Source organism: Parasteatoda tepidariorum, chromosome 4 (assembly GCF_043381705.1).
Source record: "Parasteatoda tepidariorum isolate YZ-2023 chromosome 4, CAS_Ptep_4.0, whole genome shotgun sequence".
Taxonomy (NCBI): Eukaryota; Metazoa; Arthropoda; class Arachnida; order Araneae; family Theridiidae; genus Parasteatoda; species Parasteatoda tepidariorum.
Window position 1 is genome coordinate 30,370,827 of NC_092207.1, and position 26,848 is coordinate 30,397,674.

The 26,848-nt window shown below is 27.4% G+C and overlaps 1 protein-coding gene across 1 annotated transcript; it reads left to right on the plus strand.

The window, feature by feature from the left end:
- The first annotated feature begins 131 nt into the window (after positions 1 to 131).
- Positions 132 to 25,794, plus strand: LOC107456613 (nuclear protein AMMECR1). The gene is made up of 5 exons (XM_016074519.3): positions 132 to 381; positions 9,930 to 10,040; positions 13,275 to 13,389; positions 18,199 to 18,289; positions 24,780 to 25,794. The coding sequence occupies exons 1-5, from the start codon at positions 161 to 163 to the stop codon at positions 24,944 to 24,946; spliced, it is 705 nt and encodes a 234-aa protein (XP_015930005.1). The 5' UTR covers positions 132 to 160; the 3' UTR covers positions 24,947 to 25,794.
- The last annotated feature ends 1,054 nt before the right edge of the window (positions 25,795 to 26,848 follow it).

A 26,848-nucleotide genomic window follows, 5' to 3' on the forward strand; every position in this document is an offset into this window, starting at 1 on the left:
GTTCTAAAAGTTATCATTGACCAATGTAATGAAAAATTTTGTTTTGGTGTGTCATCTAGTGGTGAATTTAAAAAGTATATCTTTGATTGTTGCGGATTGCTCTATTCGATGAATAGTATAATCTCGTCAGTTCCTTGGAGTTGTGCATTTGTTTGTAATCATGGCTGCTGGATGTTGTGGGGGGAAGAAAGAGAAAACAAATTATCACTTCCATCCCTGTTGTAATGGCACGGTAGTTCATCCTTACACTTGCCAACCAAGTATATATCGAAATGGAATGGTTGTTTGTGTTGAAATGTGCTTCTTTTGCTTCGATGTTTTGTACTGCCATTTAAACCAATATGAGTCGCCCAAAACTCCTAATTTTCCCAATGAAAGCTAGTAAGAGCTTAACCTACTTTTATTTTTTCAATTTATTTCTTTTAATTATTTTTGAGAAATGTGTAAATTGATGCATCAGCTAACTTTTTTGTACATTTTTAAGTGTTTTTTGTTAAATTTCCTTTATGCATTCGTAATATTATTCATATATTCAGTTTCTAAACAAAGGAATTGAGTAATAACTGCTCAGTCAAGGGAAACCAGAAACAGCTGTTTTGGCAAGGCCATTGTTGTTATTCGGTAGCCAATCGAAGGGTTTTCCGTATTTTGGTATAAAAACGCCTTTGGGTTATTTTCTGACTTTTAATAAATTGATAGTCTGTGTAAAATATTTGAAATAACCTTTGTTTCAATCGAAATTTCAAAATAATTTTTTTATTAAATAGTTTCAATTTATAATATATTTAATGAAATCATTTATTAAATTATTATTCCGTATAAAAAGATTGTTATCTTTGAATTATGTTCGGATTATCATTTAACTTGTTATATAATTTTGAAAGATGTAATTTTTTTTTTGCAATCAGTTAATCAAATGTTTAATGTTATTCCTGATTCAAATCAGTCTTTGTAATTTTATTTCTGGTAAAAAAAATATTAAAAAAAAAATCATTAGGAAATTTTAAAATGTAATTTAGTGTTTTGTTGTTTTTGTTTTCATTCGCCATCTTAGTTATATAATTATTTTAAGCTTGTACTAATGGATGTAAAGTAAAGCTTTTATAACTTTTGGCTTTACTGTTTGGACATAATTCATTTATTATATTTTTCTTTGTGTAAATTAACTAAAGTAAATTAAGTATTTAAAAAATTAAATTTTTATTTTTAAAATTAGAATGTAAGATTTTTAATAATTTGCCGCTTGTTTGAGTTTTGTTATTTTCCTCTTCCTTTACTAATTCTATTTATATTATTTTAATCTCCTGCTTCACTTTTCCATTTATCAATAGAATAGTTTACTAAGAAACAATGACAAATTGTTTCATTGTTAACACTGGAAAAAGTTACTTAGTTCTATGAGGAAAATGTTGATTTAGAGGAAAAAATAAAATATCTGGGTCAAATGTTTAGATGATTAAGCAAATACAGAACTAAATTGAATCTGTTTATTTCACAATTTTATTTGGGTATTTTTTTATTTATTTTAATTTGTAGTATATTGTATTGTAATACAAATTCTTTTAAATTATATGTAAATATTGCTAAAATATTTATAAATTTATTTCTGCACACAACACTATCCAAAAAATTTATTTTAGTGAAGTTTTAATGTAGGGTGTGTAGTTGTCCTGATTTTGCGGATAAAAATAATTTGTTTTGATATTTTGCTTACTTTCCTGATTTTTTTTGCCTGCTCAGAGCAGAACATTATATTTTCTATGAATACAATTGTGAGTTTTTAAAATAAAGATTTGAAGAATTGAAAAGTTTGGATTTTTGATAGATCTTTTTATTTTTATAAGTAATATTGCTGGAAGAAATTTTACAATTCAGTAGTTCAAATTTAGGGACCATCCACTAATTAAATAGATGATTTAGACGTATATCTGTACCCACAGGATTCACTGTTTGAACCTTTTTGGGAATTTAATTATTCCTTGAAAAAGAAACTCAAATGACCACCATTATATAATCAATATTTTTATAATTAATTCAAAGGTCATTTGATTATGTATTATTTTAAGCAAATGCAGTAGTAACTAATTTGTAGAGTTGAAATCTTTTGTAGTATGACAATTATTGATTCTTCTTTTACATCTGATTTTTAAAAATGATTAATTCTAATTAATTCATTACGATAATCATATTACAGAATTTTTAAATTGTGAATTGATATGTCATCATCTGAACAAAAATGTTCACTGTTTTCGTTTTGAGATTATTAAAACCATACTATAAAATTATTTGATTTAGAAAATTTCTGTTCCAAAATATTTAGACCAAAAAAAAGCCAAAAAAATTTATTGCTTTGTTATGAATCTCTGAAAATAAGCTGTTGAAAAGTACATTTCTTATAGATTTTCTTTAACCCTTTATCTGTCAGCATCACATCTAATATGTTGGGTGTTTTTGTGCCCGCATGGTTGGTGGCGCATTCCATGTGACAAAGAGAACAATTGCATGATTGAAATCCCTGTGGCGGAATCACGGCAACAATGTCACAGAACGTTAGAGTTCTCACAGAAAGAATTTTTCTTTAGAAAGTAAAAAGTTTTGGTTTTCTTTAGAAAGTAAAAAGTTTTCGAATTTTTTTTTCTTTAAAATTATATTTAAAAGATGCCTTTTTCGTGCATCAAAGGAGGAAGAAATGTCCGTAATTTTTCGATTCTTGCTTGAGAAAAATGAAAAATAAAGAATATTGAAGCAAAAAAATTTCTTTTCTGCAGAATTTTCTTCTCCTTCCAGAGGGGAAGAAATGATTAATTTTAGCTTGAATGATTAATTTCAACGTGATTTTTTAATTTTGGTTTTCTTTTCTTTCACGTATTTTACGATTTTTAATCCTTTTTTTATTTGATGATTTACAAGATGCAAAAATTGAAATAATTAGTGTGTTTTCCTTTTACAAAATGTGACAATATTGCCCGAGATGATTAGAATAAAAAAAAAATATTACATATTCAAAGTTTCTTGCAGATAGATATTAGTGCTAGAGAGGTATGTCGCAGAAAGCCCAAACAAATTCTGCCACAGGGATTGAAATTTAATTTGTTGCTCCTAACTCGTCTCTTTAAACCCCATGATTATTTTTGTATTTTTGAGCATTGCTAAGAGATGGCACAACTGGTCCCACTTTCTTTATAATTTTCACAGTAAGATTTCCTGCTTTGAATTGAAATCAAAATAATTTTGTACTTTCTCTAATTTCGTTTTTATTAGTGTTATAGTTAGTTGCATGTCAAAATAGTTATGATGTATTCAGAGCTTGGGTATGAGGACAGTGATTGTAAAGCTGTTTTAACGGTAACATTGGAAAATTATTTTTCAAAATATTTTTTATCCAATTCTAATAATTATTTTATGCAGATATTTATTTTAAACACCTTAAAGCAATAGAGTTAAATATGCTATCTCAGTGTATTTTTTTAAAATAAAACTTGGGTGCATTACAGGGAAATCTGGAGATCCGTGGATGGGACATCACATATTTCACCACTAATAGGTCAAGCAAAGAACTGAAAGAAAGATTTCAAATTTAGGCTACAACATATATTAATTATCAGTGGTAAAGAAATGCCTTTTTTTGGGTTGGAAATTTGAAGCAAAAATCCAACAGAGAAGGAGTAGACTCTTCCTTAAAAATATAACAAAAGTCATATTTGTAGGAAAATAACATTAAAGCTGCAATGTAATGTATATTAATCAGTAAAGCATAAATGGTCATATATTTATTTTAGATAACATTCATTATTAGGGAGTTGATTGTTCTCAATAAGTAAAGAAAAATAGTAACTTTATTTGTAATGTAGATTGATAATGAAGAGATAATGTTTGATTAAAAATTTTTTAGAAATTGCAAATTATTTGTTATTTAAAAATTCCATAGATGCTTAGAATATGCTTAGAAATTTCACTTTGTCCATTTTGAATTATGTTACTTATATCTGTAAATTTCAGTTACAATTATCTCAGGACAACGTAAATTAATTAATAGCTACAAAATTGGGTAAAAAAAAGTAAATAAAACTAATATTTGATATAAAATAATAACTGTAATGACTGGAATTAAAATATTAATTTAAAAGCTGCAACAAAAGATATTGTTATTAATTTCATGACAACCAAATAACTAGATAAGTTACAAGTTATCTGCAAGCTCATAATTTATAAGAAAATTGTAAAATATATTTCACTTCAAAGCTTTGTGGAATTCAGTTAAAAGTAATTGAGAGAGAATAATTAAAATTTTCTTTTATTTAAAATTAAAAGTGGATTTACTTGTCCATTTTTATTTCCTTCAAATTCCATTTTTTTAAAAAATTTCTTTCTTGGATAAGCGTTTTTGTAGTATTAATTGTTACAACATTTATAAGATTTTGCAGTTTTTTTTATTGAAACAATATTCATTTAAAATTTTGAACTATAAAAAGAAAAAAAAAACAGAAAAACAAGTTAATCAATCAGCTATCAAAATGAATTTGATTAATAATTCATTTGTTTTTAATTTGATTTCAATAAAATTAAATTTTTAAAAAAATATTTCTGAATATAATGAAAGTTTTCAAATATTTTAGCATTAGTAATTTTTTGTAAGATATTATTTTCAAAAAACAATACTAAAATTAAGAAAATCAAACATCTAGAGCTGAATGACAAATGGCTTGTGAAGTGGAAAATAATAGCTCAAAAAAATTTATGTTGTACTATTTAGAAGCTATTTGAAAGTATATAATATGTTTGACTTACACTTAGAAGGCTAGCATGCATGTGTAGGTTGTAAGTTTTTAACTTTTTCCATTTGCAGGTAATGAAAATAAAAAGAAATAAATCGAAGTATTTAATATAAATAAAACAAATACAGAATGAAAAATACAGAGTAATTTATTACAACTCAATGGTAGAAACATGAAATCGAAAAACCCGAAATTAAAAATTTTCCTATTTAAAAAAAAAAAAAAGTTAGCTGAAAGTTAGCTTTTGCTGTTGTTAGAAAATAAATTTTGCCACTATAAATTTTTTTATTTTTATACAGTGCATGTTAGATTAATTTGATGTTTGTAGTTAGATTTTTCAAATTTTTTTTCTTCTATCTTTTCATTTTTTCGAAGTTAATTTTACTTTTTTTCCCTTTATAATTATATACAAATTTGTAAGCAATTACCTTTAACGACAAAATTTTTCTGAACCTATAGCCATCCCTGTGGAAATTTTTTTTCCGAGCTATCTGCGACAAAACTCTCTAGCACTAACATCTTTCTGCAAGATACTTTTAATAATAACAAACATGTACATTAATAATTTAAAATAACAAAAGCGCTGTGTTTACAAAAAAATATATATAAAATTATTTTTAATTAAGCATGTAATAATTTTTATTCTAATACTATGGGTGTTATTCTCGCATTTTGTTGAGGGGGGGGGGACACACTAATTATTTCCTTCTTTGCATTTTGTAAATAATTATCACAATGAGAAAAGAATTAAAAATCATGAAATCCATAGTAGTAATTGCCGAAAAGAAGATCGATGACGAAATCAAGCGAATCGGACTCCTCAAAAAGGTGTTACTCAGATGTGTGCTTCCTTCCGAGATTAGGTTGTCGAATAAAAAATATCAGATTTAAAAACTATGGTGAAATCAATAGCAATAACATAGCCAAAAAATTAATAGAATCATTGCCTTAAAATGTAAATACTCAAATGCACTATTTGAATTTTCCATATTGTTTGAAATATATCAGGATATTTAAAAACCACATGAAAATCAATATCAATAACAACCGAAAATACAATCGAAACATTACTTGAATTTACTTGTCATGAATTAAGCTTGCCAAAAAGTGATTATCTTAATGCACGGTTCAAATTTTACGTGTAAATTTCTGTTGGAAAGAAAACTAAATTTTTTTACTTTTAAAAAGAAAAATCTTTCTGCGACAATGTTGCCGTTTCGCTGTGATTCTGCCATGGGGATAGCCATAAACAACACTTGCCGAATGCAATGGTTCCAAACGCATTACGGTGTTTTCACTACAGCGCGAGAATCTCGCCTATTTTTTTCTTTTCTCGCAATCAAAAATTATTAACGCGAGAAGTTCGTGCACTCTATTAATCAATTTCAAAATGCACGAATTTTGGAAAAAATTTCGTCTTTTGCCATTTTGAATAAAATCCGTTTCACTTTTTCTTCCTTGATCTTTCATTATTTTGAACATCGGTCCTTGTTATCTAGCTTCCCTATTTATCAGTATTGTTCAGAACCGGTGAAAACAGTAGAGCACCCCCCCGAACCACGGAACCCCTTTCAGAACACATTTCTCTGCTACCACGTGTTCACCGTTGGTAAGGTTTCTTCATGTAAGACGTATAAATGTTTTGTGCATGAATGTAAGATGGACAAATACCTTGTTAAGGTGGCATCTTCTACTCTGTAACGGACAAATAAAAATGAAACAAATGTCCGTAGAAACGGTCAAAACGAAATAAGTACGGATATTTTTCAGCCAAATAAATATAATAGCCGATGAAAAAGTAGATATAGAACATTTTCCATATGATGATGCAGCAAAAATATTGAATTAGAAGATGTGAAAAATGTATTATAATTAAAGAAATAATTTTTTTCCAAGTCTATTCGTGTTTTTTTAATTTTTAGAAATCTCACTAAACTTTTTGAAATCTCATCCTGTTTTTTAGAAAGGGTAAGAAATTCTCTCCCATTATTTTTCTGTAATAAATACACTGCATTATAAGGATATAGATAAGGATACAATAAGTAAGTAAAAGAGTTAAATAACAAATAAAAACCCAATAAGCCTAATCAAATTAATGTGGCTGCACTTTTTTTTCCAAGGCTGCAAGAAATAATATTTTTTAAATTACTACTTTTTTTTCTTATATGTATTTTAATATAAATATTTAATCCTCTATTGGTTTTAACAATTTCATTTTTACCTTATTCAAATGCTCATACTTTTTTTTATACAACTATGGCTCAAGCTAATATCTTCTCTCCTATCAGAAAGCTATAGTTCATTTTATATTTTTCTTCTCATTCAAGTCTTGAAAATGGGCACCTATTATGGAACACTTGAAATATGTTGACTGTTATTTCTAATTTGTATATTCTTGGTGTGAATGCAATTTTTTAATCAGGTAATATTTTGCTTCAGTTTCTTGGGATTATTTATTCATATGGTGTGAAGGGTTATTTATTTTTTCCTATCAAATTTAGATAACTGTTTTTTTTTCGGAATAAAAAAAGTTTTCTGAGTTTTTTTCTATGTACAGGAAAAGGAAGTCGATCAAAGTTAATTTTTTTGTGTTCACAGCCATTTGGAAGGGGGGAAAAATAGTTTCGAAGCGTGCAACCACCAGTGGGTTAAAAAATGGTTCAGAGGCAAATGAAAAGAGTTTTTTGAGGGCAATAAATTTTGCGTCCCTGCAGTAGTGTCTACTACAATGTTCAATTTTTCTCCTATGAGTAGGATGTTGTTATATGTATTGGCTTTAAAGGTTTTTTTACTTTGCAATTTTTTCTAAAATTTTATTTTTTATTTATAACCATTATGCTGAACGGAGGTAGATTTGGGCACAGAGACTAATGCACAACTAAGTGAAGTTATGACTATAAATCCTTTTTCAGGATATATTCAAATTAAGGCATAGAACGAGGTAAACAGGTAAGCATTCATTTGCTTTTCTCATAGAAAAGTTTAATGACAAATAATACCAGAACGAAATTTTTACTTGCGATAGGTGCAAAAATTATTTGAAGGACTTCTTGTAATGAATTAGATTTTGACTACAGATATTTTTATAACAATTTGATCATGAGCAACAGTGGGTACAATCTAAAAACCTCAGATAAAGAAAATTTTGATAAATTATAATCTATTTAAAGTTATCAAAAAAACAAAACAGGAAAGACAAAAATAATTGGCTTTTTGTAGATGTTTAGCAGATTTATAAATTGTTTTCTTTATTCATGAAATTTAACGAACTACAATGATTGTGCAATTTAATTTCGCCCCCAGCGCCCCTGAACTTAATACATACCCTCCAACTGCTACGGAATTTCCGTAGTTTCAGAAATCTTCTTTTCTGACGGTAGCAAAATTAATGTATAAATATTTAAAAAAAATTTATTTTAGCGTAACTTGTCCACAATTACTTATAAAAGTGCAGGCCATATGGCTAGATTCTTAAGTTCTGCTAAAAGTTNAATTTGGTCGATTTTTGGGTTTTCCATCGTGAAGTGTCCCCTTAAAGTTATCAAAAAAACAAAACAAAACAGGAAAGACAAAAATAATTGGCTTTTTGTAGATGTTTAGCAGATTTATAAATTTTTTTCTTTATTCATGAAATTTAGCAAACTACAATGATTGTGTAATTTAATTTCGTCCCCGACGCCCCTGAACTTAATACAGCAAGGTTTTAACAAAGCATTTAATGCTACTGCCAGGTCAACGTGGCGAGTTCTTCCTCAATATAGTTATTTGCAGACTAGCACTATTTTAAAGTCTGAATAGTTGGACACGGCGACAGACCTGAAAAATTAGTGACATTTATTTTCTTTGTAAAGATTATTTTTTGGATAGGTTAAGAAACTTTAAAATTTATGTTATGCTTATTTAGTTCTCATTGACATGGAAAACTGAAAAAGAGTACAATGCCACCATCAACTCAGTGATTGTTTTTTTTATATTTTTTTTTGCGTTGATGGCCAGTCTTTGACTGCAGTATTAAAAAATTCAAGATTTTAGTGTATATAAATATTTTTTGTGAGCATCTTAAATACCGTCCAACTGTCGCAAGAAATCATCCTGATTGAGAGCATAAAGTGGTTTGCTTCTGCAAAAATAAGAGTTAAATAATTTCTAATGGGGAGAAATTTAAAAAAAAACAACATAATTCTCCTGACCTATACCAAAGCAGAACTCCAAATTCTTATCCCTATTTGAAGGGACATCCTCATTACCACAACAATCACCGGTGCAAGAGTCAAGTCACTAGAAAAATTATCGTGATAGGTAGATAGTACATACATCATCAAAAGTGTTAGATACAAACATTTATAATTAGTTATGTCTTTGTAGCAAATAAATTTTGTTATAAAGTTGATGAAGTTCATTATAAAGTTGTACATTTTAGAGGAAAAACTTGAGAGGTGTAGCGGTTCTTATTATGTTTAGTTGGTCCCTTTTTCATTTATTGTTTAGTGTTTACAGTTAATATGTTGCATGTATGTGTGCCTTTCACACATACATGCAACATATCAATCACATCATACATGCAACAATCACATTTCCTATTATTTTCTGAACGTAAATTGGTTATCCATAAACAAGAGTTGAAAAGGTGTGCATGAAAGTCCTTGAAAATTATAACCTTAGCCTCTAACTGATTCTAAAAATAAAACCATCTGAAATTTTTGTGTGTGAGACACTGCAATTTTTAACTCGAAGCTTTTCAAGTATTAATTGGCAAATGTGATTGTCAGATTTAATTAGCAATTGTGACAGTGAAGAGAAAAAATTTCAGCCTAGATGCTATGTTTAAAGTTATAATCTGAAATTTTAACTCTTTATTTTCTGCTTTTTTTTTATCATTGAACAAATTTTGCCCTCTGCCTAAAGTGTTTATTTATCTCAGTATGCTCATATTGCACAGAAATTTATCAAAAGTTAAACAAAGGAAAGTATCTTTGCATTTATTTTTATTTATTTTTGCATATTTTAACTAGTGAAAAATTCTAATTATGTAATAACATCTGGCTCTTGGTTACAGGGATATTCTTCCTTTTATTCTCTCTTATAGAAGTTAAATAGTTTTTATAAATTGAATGCATTAAAATGTTTGGTTCATATTTATCTTTGGTTATTTAGTCCGCTGTTTGTGACATGGAAAATCGGAAAGGACCGGAAACTTCGTGGTTGTATTGGTACCTTCAACTCTATGAACCTTGCTTCTGGATTAAGAGAGTATGCTGTTACTAGGCAAGTGCAATAGATTTTTCTAGTTCCTCTTAATCAGATAAATGTTTGCTTTACAAATGTAGCAACAACAAAAAAAAGTTTAATTACTCATTGCATAATTATTTATTGTATGAATGAAATATTTTTTTGCTTTAATCTGTGAACTGTAAGGCATTTTATTTTACTCATATTCCCCCCTCACGTACGTACGTCTCATAAACTTCCTCAAAGAACTTGTTAACTTTTCCAATTTTTTTTGTCCCTTTTAAATACCCTCTATATGATATTATAATGATACACAAATTTTGAATTAAGAATTATCTATTTTTGATGTGCACTATTCATGACAATTCCTTTATAAATCCTCATCATTTTTCGATCCTTTTTCGACTATTATTTACCCATTTTTGGCCATCTCCACATGGTTTTTTTGAACTCTGATATTTTTTATTACATTATTATGATGCCTGAAGTTTGCATTTGAGTAATCACTTTTTGATGCTCTTAATTTGGGACTATTCCATTTTTAATCCATGTCGCTTTCCAATAGTTTTGTAGACACTTATTTTTTGTTTTTACAGTCCCTTTTTACGTGGTTTTCCAAACTCTGTTTTTAAAAGAATATTACAACTATGACATGCGAATTTAAAATTTAAACAATCACTTTTTGGTGCACACAATTTTTGAAGATTCCGATGGTTTTTGGGAGTTATATCGCATTTTTGCTTGTTTCTGAGTAGATTTTAAATTCCTATTATGCCACCTCAATTTTAAATTTGTGTAATCGCTTTTTGTCAAGTTCAATTCGTTTATAATTATTTACTTTTTGGCCATTTTCGCATCATTTTTAAATCCTCGATAATCAAATGTGATATTAGTACCTTCATTGAATTTGAAAACATGCATTCAAGTGATTAATTTTTGATTCACTAGATTTACAACAACATCATGAAAATTCCTGTGATTTTATTCATTGTTTTTTCGACATGACTTTTAAAATCTGAATGATTTTAATACAATATTATTACTAAATGCGAAACTATGCCACTGTATACCAAAATAATAGTGTCTTTTTAATCATCTTGTAACTTGTAATATAGTTATTTTATTCAAAACTGCAGTAATAAATGTCTTTCATCAAATGTGTCGAATTCAATGCATAATTATGATTTTAGTAGCATAAATTGGATCTACTTTCATACAAGTATAAATATTTAATATTAACCATTCAGCAATGGATTTATGTGACACAGTAATGATGAATGCAATTTTTGCATTCTCAAAATTTATTGTGATACCGTATCAAAAAATGCCAGTATTAAAAATAGTTTTGCTGCAAGTATTTTTTAGCACTAGCAAACTTTGCTACTGATTTTAAAAAATGAAACCATTCCCTGGTCTCAGTTACTTTACTACCAGTTCCTGGTAGAGAGAGCTGTTTAATGATTTTTCCCTGATGTCGTTGAAAAAGGAAAACTATTCCTAAAGAATAATGCTGCATATAGCCTAAAGCTAAGGATTTGTGCTAGGGTGTTTTGAGTGGCTCTTTATATATAATCCTACACTTAAGCATTATGGAGCAGAAAATCTAAAGAATTAAGTGGGTTTTAGCTGTTAGCAACGGATGAATACCAAGATTCAATTAATCTTCTGTATGGCAATAGATGCCACATTTATCTAAATCAGTTCCTTTTTTAATTATTAAAGATGATATAGTTTACTTGACTTTTATTCTCTTTGGTTGTATTCTTAGTCCAAAGAAAGACAATTTTCTCTAGGTACCATAATGAATTGTGAATGTTTATATTTATAGGTTGATTTTAAAAAGTTATAGGAAATCTGTATAAGATCGAAAAAAGTGTAAAAAAGATGGTTTGATTTTGAAATATAACTAGGCTGTTGGAGCTTTCAACTAGGCTGTTGGATGTAAATATAATACAAGATTATTTGGTCATTTTTCGAAATTCAATGCTAGTGAAACCATTAAATATGATGATAAAAAGCAATTTCATTTTAAATTCCACGTAATTAATTTAATTAGGAAACAAAAGATTAACTACTTTAAGAGAAGTTTGCAAAGCATAATTTAAAAAAGGAAGTTTGCAGTTTTTAAAAAAATGTTCAAGTAAAATTTTATTCTATGTTATGCCTAAGTGTACCAGATGCTATGCTTAAAGGAGGAAAAAATGTAGCTACTTATCTTTCAGAATTCTGAGGCTTTCTAAATTTATTCTTAAAAAGCTTAAGATAAGGTTGAAAAGTGGACGAAAGTAAAACAAAACAAAAGGAAGCTTTATGTTTATTTTGAAGAATTTTCATGTACAGAGATAAGGACATTTTTTGAAAAGTGTTGTTATATAATCTAATTGATCAGCTTATGAAATATTTTATTACAAATTTATTATAATGAAGTTACAAAACAAAGTTACATTATTACAATTTTAAAGTTTTGTTGAGAAGTTCAAATATTCACAACATATTTAGCACATAATACTTTATATATAAAAAGTTAAAAACATAGAGAAAACATGGAAAAAATTAAAGATTAATAAGCAGAGAAGAAAAAAAAAATATTAAAATAGAATATTAGGAAAAAAAAAGAAAAAAAAGAAAAAGTTTTCCGTTCATGCAAGTTTATTTGAATTCGCTACTCGCTTTATAGGTTTCGTTTTGTGTTTTATTCTGTTTTTTTTTTAGTGCTCCTCACACTACTGTACTGATATATTTTGCTTTGGCTATATTGATACAATATTAGAAAGCACTCCTTTTTGCAGATATAATCGTGTAAGCTGATGAAGAGATTATATCTTTCCATTTTTTTTTTGTTTTGTTTTCCTGCTTTTTTTTTATTTTTCAATTGTTTAAAAAATTTTTTTTTTAGTATTTTATTTCCATAATTTTTTTCTTCTTCTCTTTTCATTAATCATTAATTTTTTTATGTTTTCAACTTATTTTATGAGTTCTGTATACTTGCAGCTCATGCGCAATGAATAAAACTTATTAATGCTCTTAATTTTCTTCGTATTTTACTTTTTTTAAAATCCTTTTTGTCTTTATTGTGATTATATATATATANATTTAAATAAAAAAATTATTTATAGCTATAAGTAAAATTAACAGTTCTTTTTACTCTGTTAATATAATCAAGTTTTTAAAACCCTAGTGGTTAATGGTTTCCATCATGAATTGTTATTTTTTTTCTTTAATTACCACATTTTTAGTAAGTACTCAGACTAAGAAATTTTTTCTCAATAGTGCTTTTCGTGACAGTCGATTCAGCCCCATTACCAGAGAAGAGTTCTCGAAGCTGCATGTGTCTGTATCCATTTTGCGACATTTTGAAGATGGGCAAGATTACTTAGACTGGCAGGTAATAAATACATTTTTGATTTGTATATATTTTTTTTGTAATTTATCTTGATTTATTAATCTAATTTCTTTTTAGGTTTGGTCTAAATTTATAATTAGCACTTATTTACCTTTTGAAAACATGTTATTTCTCAAAATAATCTTCTTTTCTGACTAGTAATATGTTTTTTACTTATTGAACTCATTTTAACCCTTAATTTACACCATAGTAATTAGAGTGGTATGTAGAAAAACAACGCCTGTATCTTGTGAGTATGGAATTATATCATGAGAGCGATGTAATTTAATGTTCACAAATTTTAAGCCCCCATTGTTGCTGTTGATAGAGAAGAATTTCTTTATAGAAGTTTGTTTTGAGGAGTTTAGTTTAAAATCTTCAATGCAAGGTGCTAATTCTTCTCGTGGGTCCAGATTTTTAAAAATTTTTATATGCGTATTTTAAGCAATTATGGCTTGGATCAACCCCAATCCGAGTTGATCAGTTAATCATAAGTGAATATTCATATTTTTTAAAATAGTTTTTTAATGAGTACAATTTGATGCTTTTTTAAGCACAGTTCTACTCTTTAAATGTTTATTTTTTGTGATAGGTTCAAAAATGATTTATTGAAGTTTTCTGAGTTTTTTTTTTGTAATTATAATTTCTGCAACTGAGATAGTTTCCTATCACAATTTTATTCTTTCCTTGTTTTTTAAAAAGGGTTCTTTTCAAATCGAAAATAAATAATCTTTTTTTTAGTCCTTTTATTTATTTTTTTACCTAATTTAAAACATTTTTTCATACTTTATGTACGTTCCATAACCATACGTTATGTAGTTCCATGGCCTAGTCAAATTATTTCTATTTATGAAAAAAAAAAGGATGTTCTTTAGGAGTTCGTCCCCTTGAGAGTGTTTACATTTCAGTTCCATGTTCATTTAGAGTGTCTACATTTCAGTTCCATGTTCATTGAGAGTGTCTGCATTTCAGTTCCATGTTCATTGAGAGTGTCTACATTTCAGTTCCATGTTCATTGAGACTGCATTTTAGTTCCATGTTCATTGAGAGTGTCTACATTTCAGTTCCATGTTCATTGAGAGTGTCTACATTTCAGTTCCATGTTCATTGAGAGTGTCTGCATTTCAGTTCCATGTTCATTGAGAGGGTCTACATTTCAGTTCCATGTTCATTGAGAGTGTCTGCATTTCAGTTCCATGTTCATTGAGAGTGTCTACATTATAGCTGAACGAGATGGGTGGCAATTAATTTATTTTCATTGCATGAAAAGTTTCAGCAACTGTTGTAATTTTGCATCTTCTGTAATGTATCTGCAATTACTTACCCATTACTTTTCCTTTATCAAAATCATTCTTATCTACTTATTTATTTTTTTTTGAAATGGTCCTTTTAAAGTTACTCATACTCATACGTGGAAATGATGGTTTATAAAAATATTGTTGAGCTAGTTTTTGTTGCATTTTCGTGCTTTTAAAACCTTGCCCTTTTTTATGTTAAGCTGAAATTTTTTTTGTTGGTACATTTTTATATGATATTAATTTCTAAATAAGCTGCACTATATGCACATGTAAAATGAAAATTTTAATTTAAGATGAAAATTATTTTTTCTTTGAAGTTAAATTTCACTTGATGAACAATTTTACATGTATCTTTTTATGCAAAAAACTAAGAAATTCATATTATGTCAATTTAGACTCGCATATAACATATCAATAAAGTTTTCTATAACTTTTTTTAAAGGCTTCTTTTCATGAATATATTATTTTTTATTAGAAATACACTGCAGAATGTAAAATTTGATATTTAATGACATTGAACACAACCTTTTCAAAACTAATTAAAAAATTTGAAACTTTCTATAATTATTTGGACAGCAAGAAAGACTTAATTTCTGAAACAGACAACTTAAAAAATATTTTGTTACATTTTCAAAAGTTATTAAGCAACTTTTACTTATGTTATCACATTTTCAAAATACCTCTAGATTTTTTTAAACAAATTATTTAGAGCTGAACCATGTATCCTTGCAATTTGTAAGTTTCTTACATAATGCTTATTGAGAGCATTTTTTCATTGCTTACTGTTGCCTAGCTAATTTATTCTAATTCTTTTGTTTTTTTTTGTCATATTCAGTTTATTTCACATAAAAAATTATCTTGATAAACTGTCGAGAAATTAAACATGGTTCGACGAGGTACATGGCCCGAAGGTGCCACCCTCTTTGATGGCGATGAAAATACAGCAAAGATGTTGGCTGCACAGATGTGAACTAGTAAATGAAAATGTTTCTAAATTGCTAATTATCCGAAGATAATTAGCTGAAGAAAAATGTGACTGCAGAGTCTCATCATGGTTTGCAGGAATAAAACTAAAAGTAATAGACCTCTTAAGAGTTCTAAAACCTCTTGAAGAGAGAAAAGTTTTTTTCAAATCTTGGAGAGTTCTAGCTAAGCTGACTAACTTTATCCTGAGGCGAGGTGTACTAAATCTTCTTCTGATGTTGATAGACCTTATGTGAAAAACACACTCAGTGAAATTTACAGGATAAAGTTTGCGACAATTGCAGCATTTAACTGAAATTGATCTATCTTTTTCACAGATGTAGGAGGCATGTTGTCCAGTGTATTTTAGGCAATATGATTGGTCGTTGCATCTTCTTTTAACATGTCTAAGCAACTGGCATCTGTAGCATTGAATCTGCTGCTGGCCACTGTGTACCTTTCCACTATGACTTCGTGGTCCTCGGTTTTTGTAAAGCTGTAGATGTTGCAATGATCAGTATGATGAGGAAAATATGGAGATCCACATAGGTAGGTGGATCATAGGCTTTACTGGTTCTCTTTCTGAACTGGTCCGGTTTAATGCAGCTGTAGTCGTTTGTTCGCAGTTCGTCTCCAAGAGTGGCTGTTGTGTATTGGACTGGCACTCCTTTGAGATCTCTTCTCCTAGTTGAATTTGGAACAGACTGTTTAAGATTGGTTATATCTGCTTAGCATTCCATCGATGTTGTAGATAGTGCAGTATCAGGTGGGAAAGGAGAAGAGGGTTGGGAATCAAGGGGGAGGGTTGGGGATGTTACTAGATTCCGAAGCCACTTGAGGTTTTTATTATTTTCTGCTTTTTAGTGTCAGTCTTTGGGGTGGTGTTGGAGTCAGGAACAATGGCAATTGAAACTGGAATTTCCACAAGAATTTTCTCTTTGGCATCATTGGTGGAAGGAGCCTGAAGACAGTGTTGGTTCTCATTTAGGAAATTCAGTTTTATAAGACTTCTGGCCAATTTTTCCATAGATGGCCAGATCCAATAAGCGTGATAGTAGTCTCCTGCTTGGCAATGGCATTGTCTATTTCCTCCATGGGTAATTCACATAAAAGTCTGGTCGAAGCTGTTTCTCAATCCTTGTCAATTAGAGGCAAAATCATGATCGTGTTTGCTGAAGAACAACTGTTTGACTCTGTGGCCTAAACGTCATGATTTCAGAGCACCATCGGTGAAATTTAAAGGCTGAATGACGGTGATAATTATCTGGATAAAAAAAAGAAGATATATATGAGGTTAATTATATCCATGAGCTCTTTTAAAAAGCATGCAATTTAAAAGCTCAAATTCAGTTTAAATTGAATTCAGTTCAAAAATGAATAATTGTTAAAACATTGAATAAAATAAATAATTTTTGATCAATATCTCAAATCACTTAATTTAAATCAGTTCTGTTTATCATAATTATCTGTTCTGTTTATCATATCATATTGTTCTGTTCATCGTAAAATACTTAAATGCATATTTTAATTGAATAATGACTGAAAGTTATATTTTAAAATTCACCAAAGAACTTATATCTTCTTGTAAGAAAGTTGATTTCTTTTCTATCATCAATTTTCTCTAATCAATGGTATAAATGTTCATTAGTTTTGGTGTAAATTATTACTATTAGTTAAATTAAATCCTATCTTTTGTTTCATATATATATATCATTTGTTTCTAATTTAAGTAGTTTTAAAGTTTTTTTTAAAACCTGTATAGATATCTATAAAATATTTTCCTCGACAAGCTATGCTTCAAGTACGAGTTTAATACTGGTGAGGTTCTTCCAAGTTTTTTTTATATTATCCACATAGCTTCGAAATATTTTGCTCTAATTACATATTTATATTTAGGATTCTTAGGAAAAATTGGATAATCATTATTTATTTACTTATTTACTTTGTCAAATGTTTATTATCAAACTATTCTTAATAAAAACTAGGATTATAAAGTAAGAATATTCAGTTTATTTATGAAGTACTGTCAAAAATACTTTTTTATATAACAACATTTCAACAAATAATTATTTTTTGCATCATAATTGGTAAAATGCTAATTTTTGCTAAGATATTAATAACAAAATATTTCTTTTTAAATTGCGTGATATCCTCTTCAAAATAGTTTCATTTGTAATTTTCACAAATTAGTCTTTTTCTTCAAATATTTTATGATTAAATGATAGGTTTATGAAAATTTGTGTGTATGTAATTATGTGATACTAAACAAATCATGCACCATTAATATGCTGTTAGATTCAGCTCTTCATTTTTTTAGAATGTTTGTTAAAGTTTTTTTTTATTGAGCATGCTTTTGTGTTAATAATTTATTTAAGTAAATTTTTTATATTTCTGTAAATATTTGTTTTTTTTTTTAAAAATTTATTAAAATTTTTTATCAATTAAAAATATTTTAAATTGTTTAAAGAAATTGTTAGTTTGGTTTATAATTAATAAAATAAATAGTAAATTTTTTTCATTTTTTTAATCAAAGAAATATTTCTTACAATAGATCGGCATGCATGGGATACGCATAGAGTTTAATACTGAGAAAGGCTACAAACGTACTGCTACATACCTTCCAGAAGTTGCACCAGAACAAGGTTTGTACAACTGCATATGTAGAACTATTTTGTTTTTAGCTTTTAAACTAAATGATGATAAAGAACCGAATTTTGAAGATTTTTTTTTTATTAAATGTTTATTTTTTAATTTTATAATACGTATTATGCATTTTCATTTGTGATATTTGTATGTTATGCTTAATTTTTAACTTTATACTATCCAGCTTTATGTTTTTAACTTTTATTGAAGTTTCTAAAATTTTCTGAATAGCAAAACTTTTAAGTGCTTATTCTAGTTCTGTATTTTTATTAATTTAATATTTTATTCCATAAAATAATTGGTGAATTTTTTTTGTGGTGTAATTTAATTTTTTATTATATCAAGGTATATTTCCAAATTCTTGATAACGAAACCTATCGTGTTTCTTAAAGACCTAACACTCAAAGAACACGGTAGACAAAGCCTTGGACTCTTGTTTCATTCATATGCCTGTGGCAGAATTTTTTCGGGCTTTCTGCGAGCGCCAAACTTCTCTATCATTAATAATATATTTTTCTTTAAGATAGTTTTAATTACAACAATTACTAATTTAAAGGAACACAAACGCTGTGTTTACAGAAGAAAGTATAGAATAAAAACATATAAATTTTTTTTATTGTAAAAGCAATATTTTTTTAAAAATTCAAGTATTATAAGCACTTTCTCGCATTTTGTAGATGGAAAAATGCCCTAATTATTTACTCTTTCTAATTTTGTAAATCATTACAAAATTTAAAATTCATAAATAAATTAAACTATAATAAAATAAAGTTTTTTCATAAATTAAAAATCGTAAAATCCATGTAGTAATTCCAAAATAAAGATTGGCGTCAAAATCACGCGAATAAGACTAAAATCTTTCTGCAAAAACTCTGTAACGTTCTGCGACAATGTCGCCGTGTTGCCGCAATTCTGCCACGGTTCATATGAATGTTGATTCCCTTTTTAACAACATTAGTTCTGCACTACCTCTCCATAACGCATTGAAATGCTATTTACCTATGATTTGCCCCTCTAGGCCACTTATGTTTTTCTTGTTCTGTTTTTCACTTTTTTTTTTCTCTTTCGGCTTCTATGGATTTTATAGTTTTGTTTCTTATCTTAATTTTTTCATGGCAACTTTATGTTTTATATAACAAATCAGTTTTGTTTCTTCTCATTCACGTTTGGCAAGTCTTGAAAATGGGCACCTATTTTTAAGTGCTTGAAACATGAGGACTTATTTTCTGTTTATATGTTTTTGAAGTGAATGAAGTTTTTGATCATGTAATATCTTATAGTTTTAGTTTCTTGGGATTATTTATTAAAAAAATACTTTTGAACGAAAATTTATAGTAGAGTGACTGCATTATAACTTCTAGAAAAACAAAAAGGAAAAAAAAAAAACTCTGTGTTGTTATCCGAAAGACCCTCTAAAGTATAAGTTAAACAAAACTAATACTGTTTGATCTATGTGATCACATAGCAATTTTTTAGCTCTTATACACTGTTGTGGCCAATTTTCTAAAGGAACTAGGTGTAAGGATGACAAAGTCATTAAGTATAAACCCTTACATTAGAATTACAGAGCATTATGATGAACACTTTAAAGGTTGTTTCTGGAACTTTTACATCGAATGAACAGAAGTACAATGCAGCATATGGAAACACATTAAGTGGATATGCAATTCATATAATAATCTCAGAAGTTATTAGCTTAGTCTTAGAGATAAACAGTTGGACAACAATTAAATGAATTCATAGAGACCCAAAGTTTTTTCCCCCTGATGGGTATTACAGTAAAATTAACTTATTTAAGAGTTGTTAATTTTTTTAGCAGTTAAAAATGTAGGGAATGGACTTGTGTACATTTTTCAGTTGTATTTTTTAAAAATTGGTTTCAAATTGTCTCACAAAATATATAAAGCATTCAAAATGCTGACTTTGTTTATTTTCCTGTTTATATTCTAACTCCTTTTTCTACAAAAATATAGCAAATGGCTTTAGTTTGTTTTATAATTAGTAAAAAAAAATTGTTTGGAAAAATATCTCTTGTTCAAATGGAAACTAATTAATATTCAAATAATTTATTATTCTATATTCAAATGTGGTGTTGCCCTCATTTTACTTAAATTTATAGTTTTGCTTACATTAAAATTTTGATATTAATTCCTATTTGTGAAATTTCTTGTAAATTATTGTCATTTTTTTTTTTTTTTAAAAAAAGACTATTTAGTCATTCTAATATTGTTTATTAAAATGTAATATTGCTATGTGAAATGAATTGTATACTCTATACATAACTGTTATTTTATATTGCATGTGTAATATAAGTATATATCATTGACTCTTATGATTGAAGCTTGTTGTAGTTTTGGGTTCAAATTTACTAATTGTATGATTAGTATGAAGAAAATAATAATTAAAAGTCATGATTTTTAATACAGCAATGTTCCTTATAAATATTTTGTTAAATTAATATCATAAACAATATTTATTAAAATTGTAATTTTTAAATGTTTTTTTATATGGCCCTGATTATCTGTTTTTTTTATTTTTTAAAATTTTTTTTTATTATTATCAGAGTTAATAATACAAGAAGGTTAAATTGACCCTGAAGAAAATCAGGTTATTGACAATCATATTAAGATGACTTTATCATTTTCTACTCTTCTATTATAAACAATATATAGTCTGGTACCCATTTTTTGTTTTTCAACATTGTTCATGCTCTGTGCATGTCTTTTTAAAAAAATTTTGATGAAAAATAGCATACTTTCTCTAGTTTTTAATATTTTTTACTATTGTGATTATGTATCTTTGATAAGTTTTTGTTTGGTCAAGTAATATTTGAAAAATAAAACAATTTTATTTGCTCCTTGAAAGGCCATTATGTTATTGCCAATGGTAAAAATATTTTTATTTAAATAACCGCTATCGTTTTTAAAATTTTGACATTCTCATTTTTATGTTATCATGTTTCCCAGGTTTTTTTCCGCATATTTATTTATTAAGACGAATTTAAATGCCATTTTTGCAAACAATCTCACATTTAATGAGAAAACTTGTTTTACATCGAAAATGTCTAATTAGTACAGAAACTCCAATTTAAATTGCTATTGTTATATCAAGAAAAAAGTTCTTTTTGAAAGTTTAAAATTTTTTTAAATCTGAATAGCTTTAGTTTGAATAAAATCAAATGAAAAAGTAATGAATTTTCTCTTGAAAATTTTTCACTTCCTTGTTAAATGGAAATTCGTATTTCTTTGAATAAACATTATATATTTTTTAAATGTTTAGATATAGTTTTCCTGTAAATATAATATATATATGAAAATAAATTGATATGAGCAAAATGATTAAAAATTGCTTCATATAAAATCTATCATTACCAAATTCATTTTCTGATCACTTTTAAAATAAGTAAATGTAGTAGAAATTTGTACATTAATGCATGTACATTAAAAAATTTGTACATTAAATTTGTACATTAATTATTGTACAAATTAAAGGTAGAGAAACTTTTTTTTTTTAATCTCATGAAAGACACTTTGTCTTTGTTACAATCAAAAGCATAAATGAAAATGAAGTGCTTCATATTTAGAATTTTTTTTCTGTCATCAGTGTAGACAAATTTGTATTGTATTATGATTTTATTCATTTTTGTAATATTTTCAATATAATATTTTTGTATTAAAAAACAGTTCTAGTAAAAAATATTCAGAAATCAACTCCATTGGAATTAATTATCACTTGATTTAAATTATGATTGAGATAAAAATTGAAATTGGTTGATTTTTTTTTCTTAAAAAATCAACCAATTTTTTAAAAGCCATTAATTGGCACAAACTGAATTTTTTTACAAAAAATTATTAATTTTATTATAAAAATATTTTTATACAATATAATTAATAAATAAATTTTTTTAGGGTATGATTTTTTTAAAATTTCAGTGTAAAAAAAACATTTGGTTTCAACTAGCCAACCATGACACAGGTCAAACTTATTTCTTGATGTAACAATTGTAATTTATATTGCAATTTTTGTACTAATTAGCTATTTTTGATGTAAAACAAGTTTTCTCTTTAAATGTGAGATTGTTTGCAAAAATGGCATTAAATTTATTTTAATAAACAAATATAGGGAATAATCCTTGGAAACATAACATAAAAATGAGAATAACAAAATTTGATAGCAGTTATGTAAAGAAAAATGTCTTTAGCTTTGGCAGTGACATAATGACCTGAATTTTTTTTGACCAAAAACTCAACAGAGATATATAATCTCTGACAATATTAAAAAATATATTAGAAAACTAGAGAAAATATTTTTTTCGTAAATTTTTGTTAAAAAAAGACACACATAGAGCTTGAACAATGCTGAAAAACAACAAATGAGTACCTGACAGTAGATTGTTTAACATAAAAGAGTGGAAAATGATAAAGTCATCTTAACCTGATCTTCTTTAGGGTCAATTTAACCCTGTTGTTTTATTAACTCTGATAAAAAAGACCAGAAAATTATGGCCACCTGAAAAACATTTATAAATAAATATTGTTTATGATATTAACTTAACAAGATCTTTAAGAGAAATATTGCTGTATTAAAAATCATCACATTTATTTATTATTTTCTTCATTCCAACCATGCAATTAGTAAAATTGAACCCAAAATTAGATCTAGTTTTAGTCACCAGAGTCAATGATACATTACATTCACAATATAAAATTACAGTTATAAAGATTTAATAAAATAATTTTTAACCATCTTAGTAAGAAATATATAAACTGCTTTAGTTGTAATATTGTTTTAAAATATTAAGTATTATTAAAAATTTTATTCGATGCTTTGGTTGGTAATTGCTGAAAAAATAAAACAAAAATCTGTTTTAACTAAAAAAAAAATCCTATTTGAATCAAATAAATCAGATATTTATAAAATATCATGTTTTTTACCAACCCTGGAATTCATTTGCAATATTTACATTTTATTTCACTCTATTTAATGTTGCCTTATGTTAGTAAGAAAATTGGTGGCCTCATAGTGGGCTAAGGTAGAAACCGGGGTATTTTTGTCGGTACAGAATACTTGTACCAGTTTACTTTTAAAAAAGGAAAAGGAAAACAACAAATTAACGAAGTATAATTTGCTCTACTTAAATATAATAAGGGCAAGTTTTATCTCACGAAACAAAATAAAATATACTATTTTTAATTCCGGAGTTACTTTTTTCAGAAAAAAAAAAACTTTAGCATTTTTTCCAGCAGTTGCCCATTAATTAATGGTGTACTGATTATTATTAATATAAAACAGATGATATATTAATAATAATAATAAAAAGCACTTCAAATAAAAATATTTGTTAAACATGTTAAACATATTAAAAAAAGAACTTTTTAAGTAAATATATTTCTTAACAATATGATAAATACCTGCTAAGTCTCCTGTTTTTTGATGAAGACTCCCATATTTTATGAGTGACCTCCTGTTTGCCTGTATATTCTCAAATTTCTCTGTATTTTTTGAAGAAATTAAAAAAAACATTTTTAGCGATAAAATATCCTCTTATGGCAAAAATGCTTCCATTCCTCAACAGATGGCACTTTAGCCAGTTTCGTAGTTCTTGCTTTGCTGCTACGCTGACCAAACCAGATGTATTGAGAATGCTGCTGTGAGTCGTTTATTCAGTGAATAGTTTTTTCTCTGATAACGAAAGCATTATTTACTGACGGAAATCTGGCAAAAACTTCATTTGTTTGCATTGTATTGTTACTAATTGTCAGTACAAAAATGTATTACTGTTTTTAGAATCATTCATTGTGGGTGTCAATTGGGTCACTAGAAAATTAACTGCGTAAAAAAACAGTTAAAAAACATTACGGACATTATGTCCTGTGCATTCCACATAGCAATGCCGAGTGAAAGATAATTTTCTCTAAAGTGAAAAAAAAATTCACTCCGAATTTTGCTCATCACTTTCTGATGAAAAATAATTTCTCTAGTGACTCTTATGAACTTTACTGACACTGGTTGACTTTGATAAAAATTTCCTATGCAATGCCAAATCAGCTACTTATGTTTGAAATAGGAATAAGTAAAAATTCTGTAAAATGAAGCTAATTACTTAGAATTATGAAAATTATTTTGATGTTGAGAGTTTAATAGTTTAAAATTTTTTCTCTTTAGACTAAGATTTATATGAATTTTTTTTACTGTGTTTAATATAAATGCTTATATTATTTCCAGTGTTACATTTCTATTTTTGACATACATGTTAATTGTTATTATACAATTATTATACAATTGTTAATAACAATATATATATAATAACAATTGTTATTATACATGTCTGCATAGTATGCATAGCCGTAAAAATTCAAACCTTGGTTGATCCCTGCTGTTTAAAAATTTTTCTTCGTATTCCTTCTTTGTATTCTTGAAACTATTTTTCCAAGTCAATCTGGTGTTTTCTTTTTTTGGAATGACTTTTAATGAATATTTTGATTTTAGGATGGGACCATATACAGACAATTGATTCTTTGCTCAGGAAAGGCGGCTACAAAGGTGTGATAACCAATGATGTGAGAAAATCTATCCGTCTTACACGATACCAAAGTGAGAAAATAACTGTCAGCTACAACGAGTACAAGAACTCATGGCGCTCTAGGTGCTGCTAGCAACAAGCTCACGCTAGCTCTCCAATGCCAGCTAGCGTGAGCCATCTCGGAACATCCTTCCCTTGGACCACGCCACTCCTCCCATTCAATTGGGGACTGTGGTCCCCTTACTACGGGGTGGGACCTCCAGCACCATACACGTCTGGCTTGGAATATCATCCCTCCTTCGCCTCTGGCTCCTGGTGCTGGAAGCCTTAAAACATCCAGCAGCGGTATTAAGTTGTTGCTGACCCGTGCCTCAAGTTCCATTGACATAGTTTTTCATTCTGAAGCAGCAGCGCACTGCCTATTTCCCGAGCTTACAGTGAAACTTTGCAGTCTCGTAACTAACATAAGGCTGTTGCCAGATTCCACAGCTTATGTTTTGAACAATTCCATTTTAGTTCCAACAGGAATCAGTTTAATAGTTCTAATTTTTTTAAACTCTTTTTTTTCTTCTTCTTTTAATAAAATTAAGAAGATCATGCAGTTTATTAATTTTTAATTTGATATAAAAGTCAATTTATTTATTTTAGTTTCATCTTTATTTGGTATTTAAAATTTTGCAGTCTTGTAAACTAACATAAGGCTGTTGCAAGATTCCACAGCTTTTTTTATTTGAACAATTCCATTTCGAAGTTTAATAGTTATTATTATTTCTTCATTTAATAAATTGAAGTAGTTCACGCAGTTTATTTATTTATAGTTAGATTTAAAAGTAAATTCATTCTTTATTTTAATTTGTTCATCAGCTATTTTATGTCTATTCCATTTTTAATATGTAATAGATCCATTTTACACGGTGCTAGGCTCAATAGGCAGCTTATATGTTAGTCACAAAAGTTATATTTAAAGTCTCTTGTGAGATTTGAAACTAATATAGAACTTACATTACTTACATAGACCGATAAAAAAAGTAATTGAATTTTTTAAAAGAATATTACTGCAAATGTGTGAGCTGAACTTTCCTTTAAATTAAATTACAGGCTAGTCAAGAAAGTACAAATTTAAGTAGTATTAATTTAATAACACAATTTCTTTTTAATATGACTCTTTTATAAAATCTATTTTCTTTAACATTTACTGCAAATTTTTTTTTTTTACAATTTAACTTTTTAATTTGGTATTTTGAATAAAATTAAACACTGATGACTCTAGTTTCATGATATTATTGAACTATTTTGTAAAACACAATTTTTACTATGTTTTATGTTCTGTTTCTGTTTTTAATAATTGCTTACAATTTGAAATAATGAATCTTTTTAATTTTGATCACTTTCATTTGGAATGAATTCAAAATATCTGTTAGAAATTCATATTATTCTTTCTTTTAATGTAACTTGAAATATTTTAAAAATAGACTACGTTTAAATCATTTCCAACTTTCTTAATTGTGAACATTGCATTGCAGTTTATTATTAAATAAAAATATACTTTTGTAATATGTTAGGAATTTTGATTATTGCAATGAATAAGTTCATATCAAATGAAATACTGATTGCTGCTCATTATAAGCAAAATGTTAGTGTTTTTTTTTTTAAAATTTATTTTATTTGTGATGAAATGTTGCTTTTAATGCTATTTGTTTTTCAGTGTTTAAACATATCATAATATTAGCTTTGTTTGACTTTTCTCTGTCTGGGAGAAATTATTTCAAGTCATGAAAAATGTGTTTATGACTAACTTGGCTTTTTAAAATTATAAGTATATTTCAGATAAGTGATTTTTTTTAAATTCTAAATTTTTGTCTTATTCTTCTCCCATTTTTATATGCCCTTATAAGCATATAATTGCTTAAAAGCATATAATATGCTTATAAGCATATTATATGCATCTTATAAGCATATAATTGCTTCTAACTTTTGTATCAGTAAACTCTATTCAGACCAGAGTTTTTGATCCACTATCATTTATTGCATTGAA

Excerpts from the sequence above, each read along its gene's own strand:
- LOC107456613 (XM_016074519.3), top strand. The coding sequence starts at position 161 with ATGGCTGCTGGATGTTGTGGGGGGAAGAAAGAGAAAACAAATTATCAC. Across the intron at positions 10,041-13,274 it reads AGAGAGTATGCTGTTACTAG|TGCTTTTCGTGACAGTCGAT; the intron begins GCAAGTGCAATA and ends TTTTCTCAATAG. Across the intron at positions 13,390-18,198 it reads AAGATTACTTAGACTGGCAG|ATCGGCATGCATGGGATACG; the intron begins GTAATAAATACA and ends TTCTTACAATAG.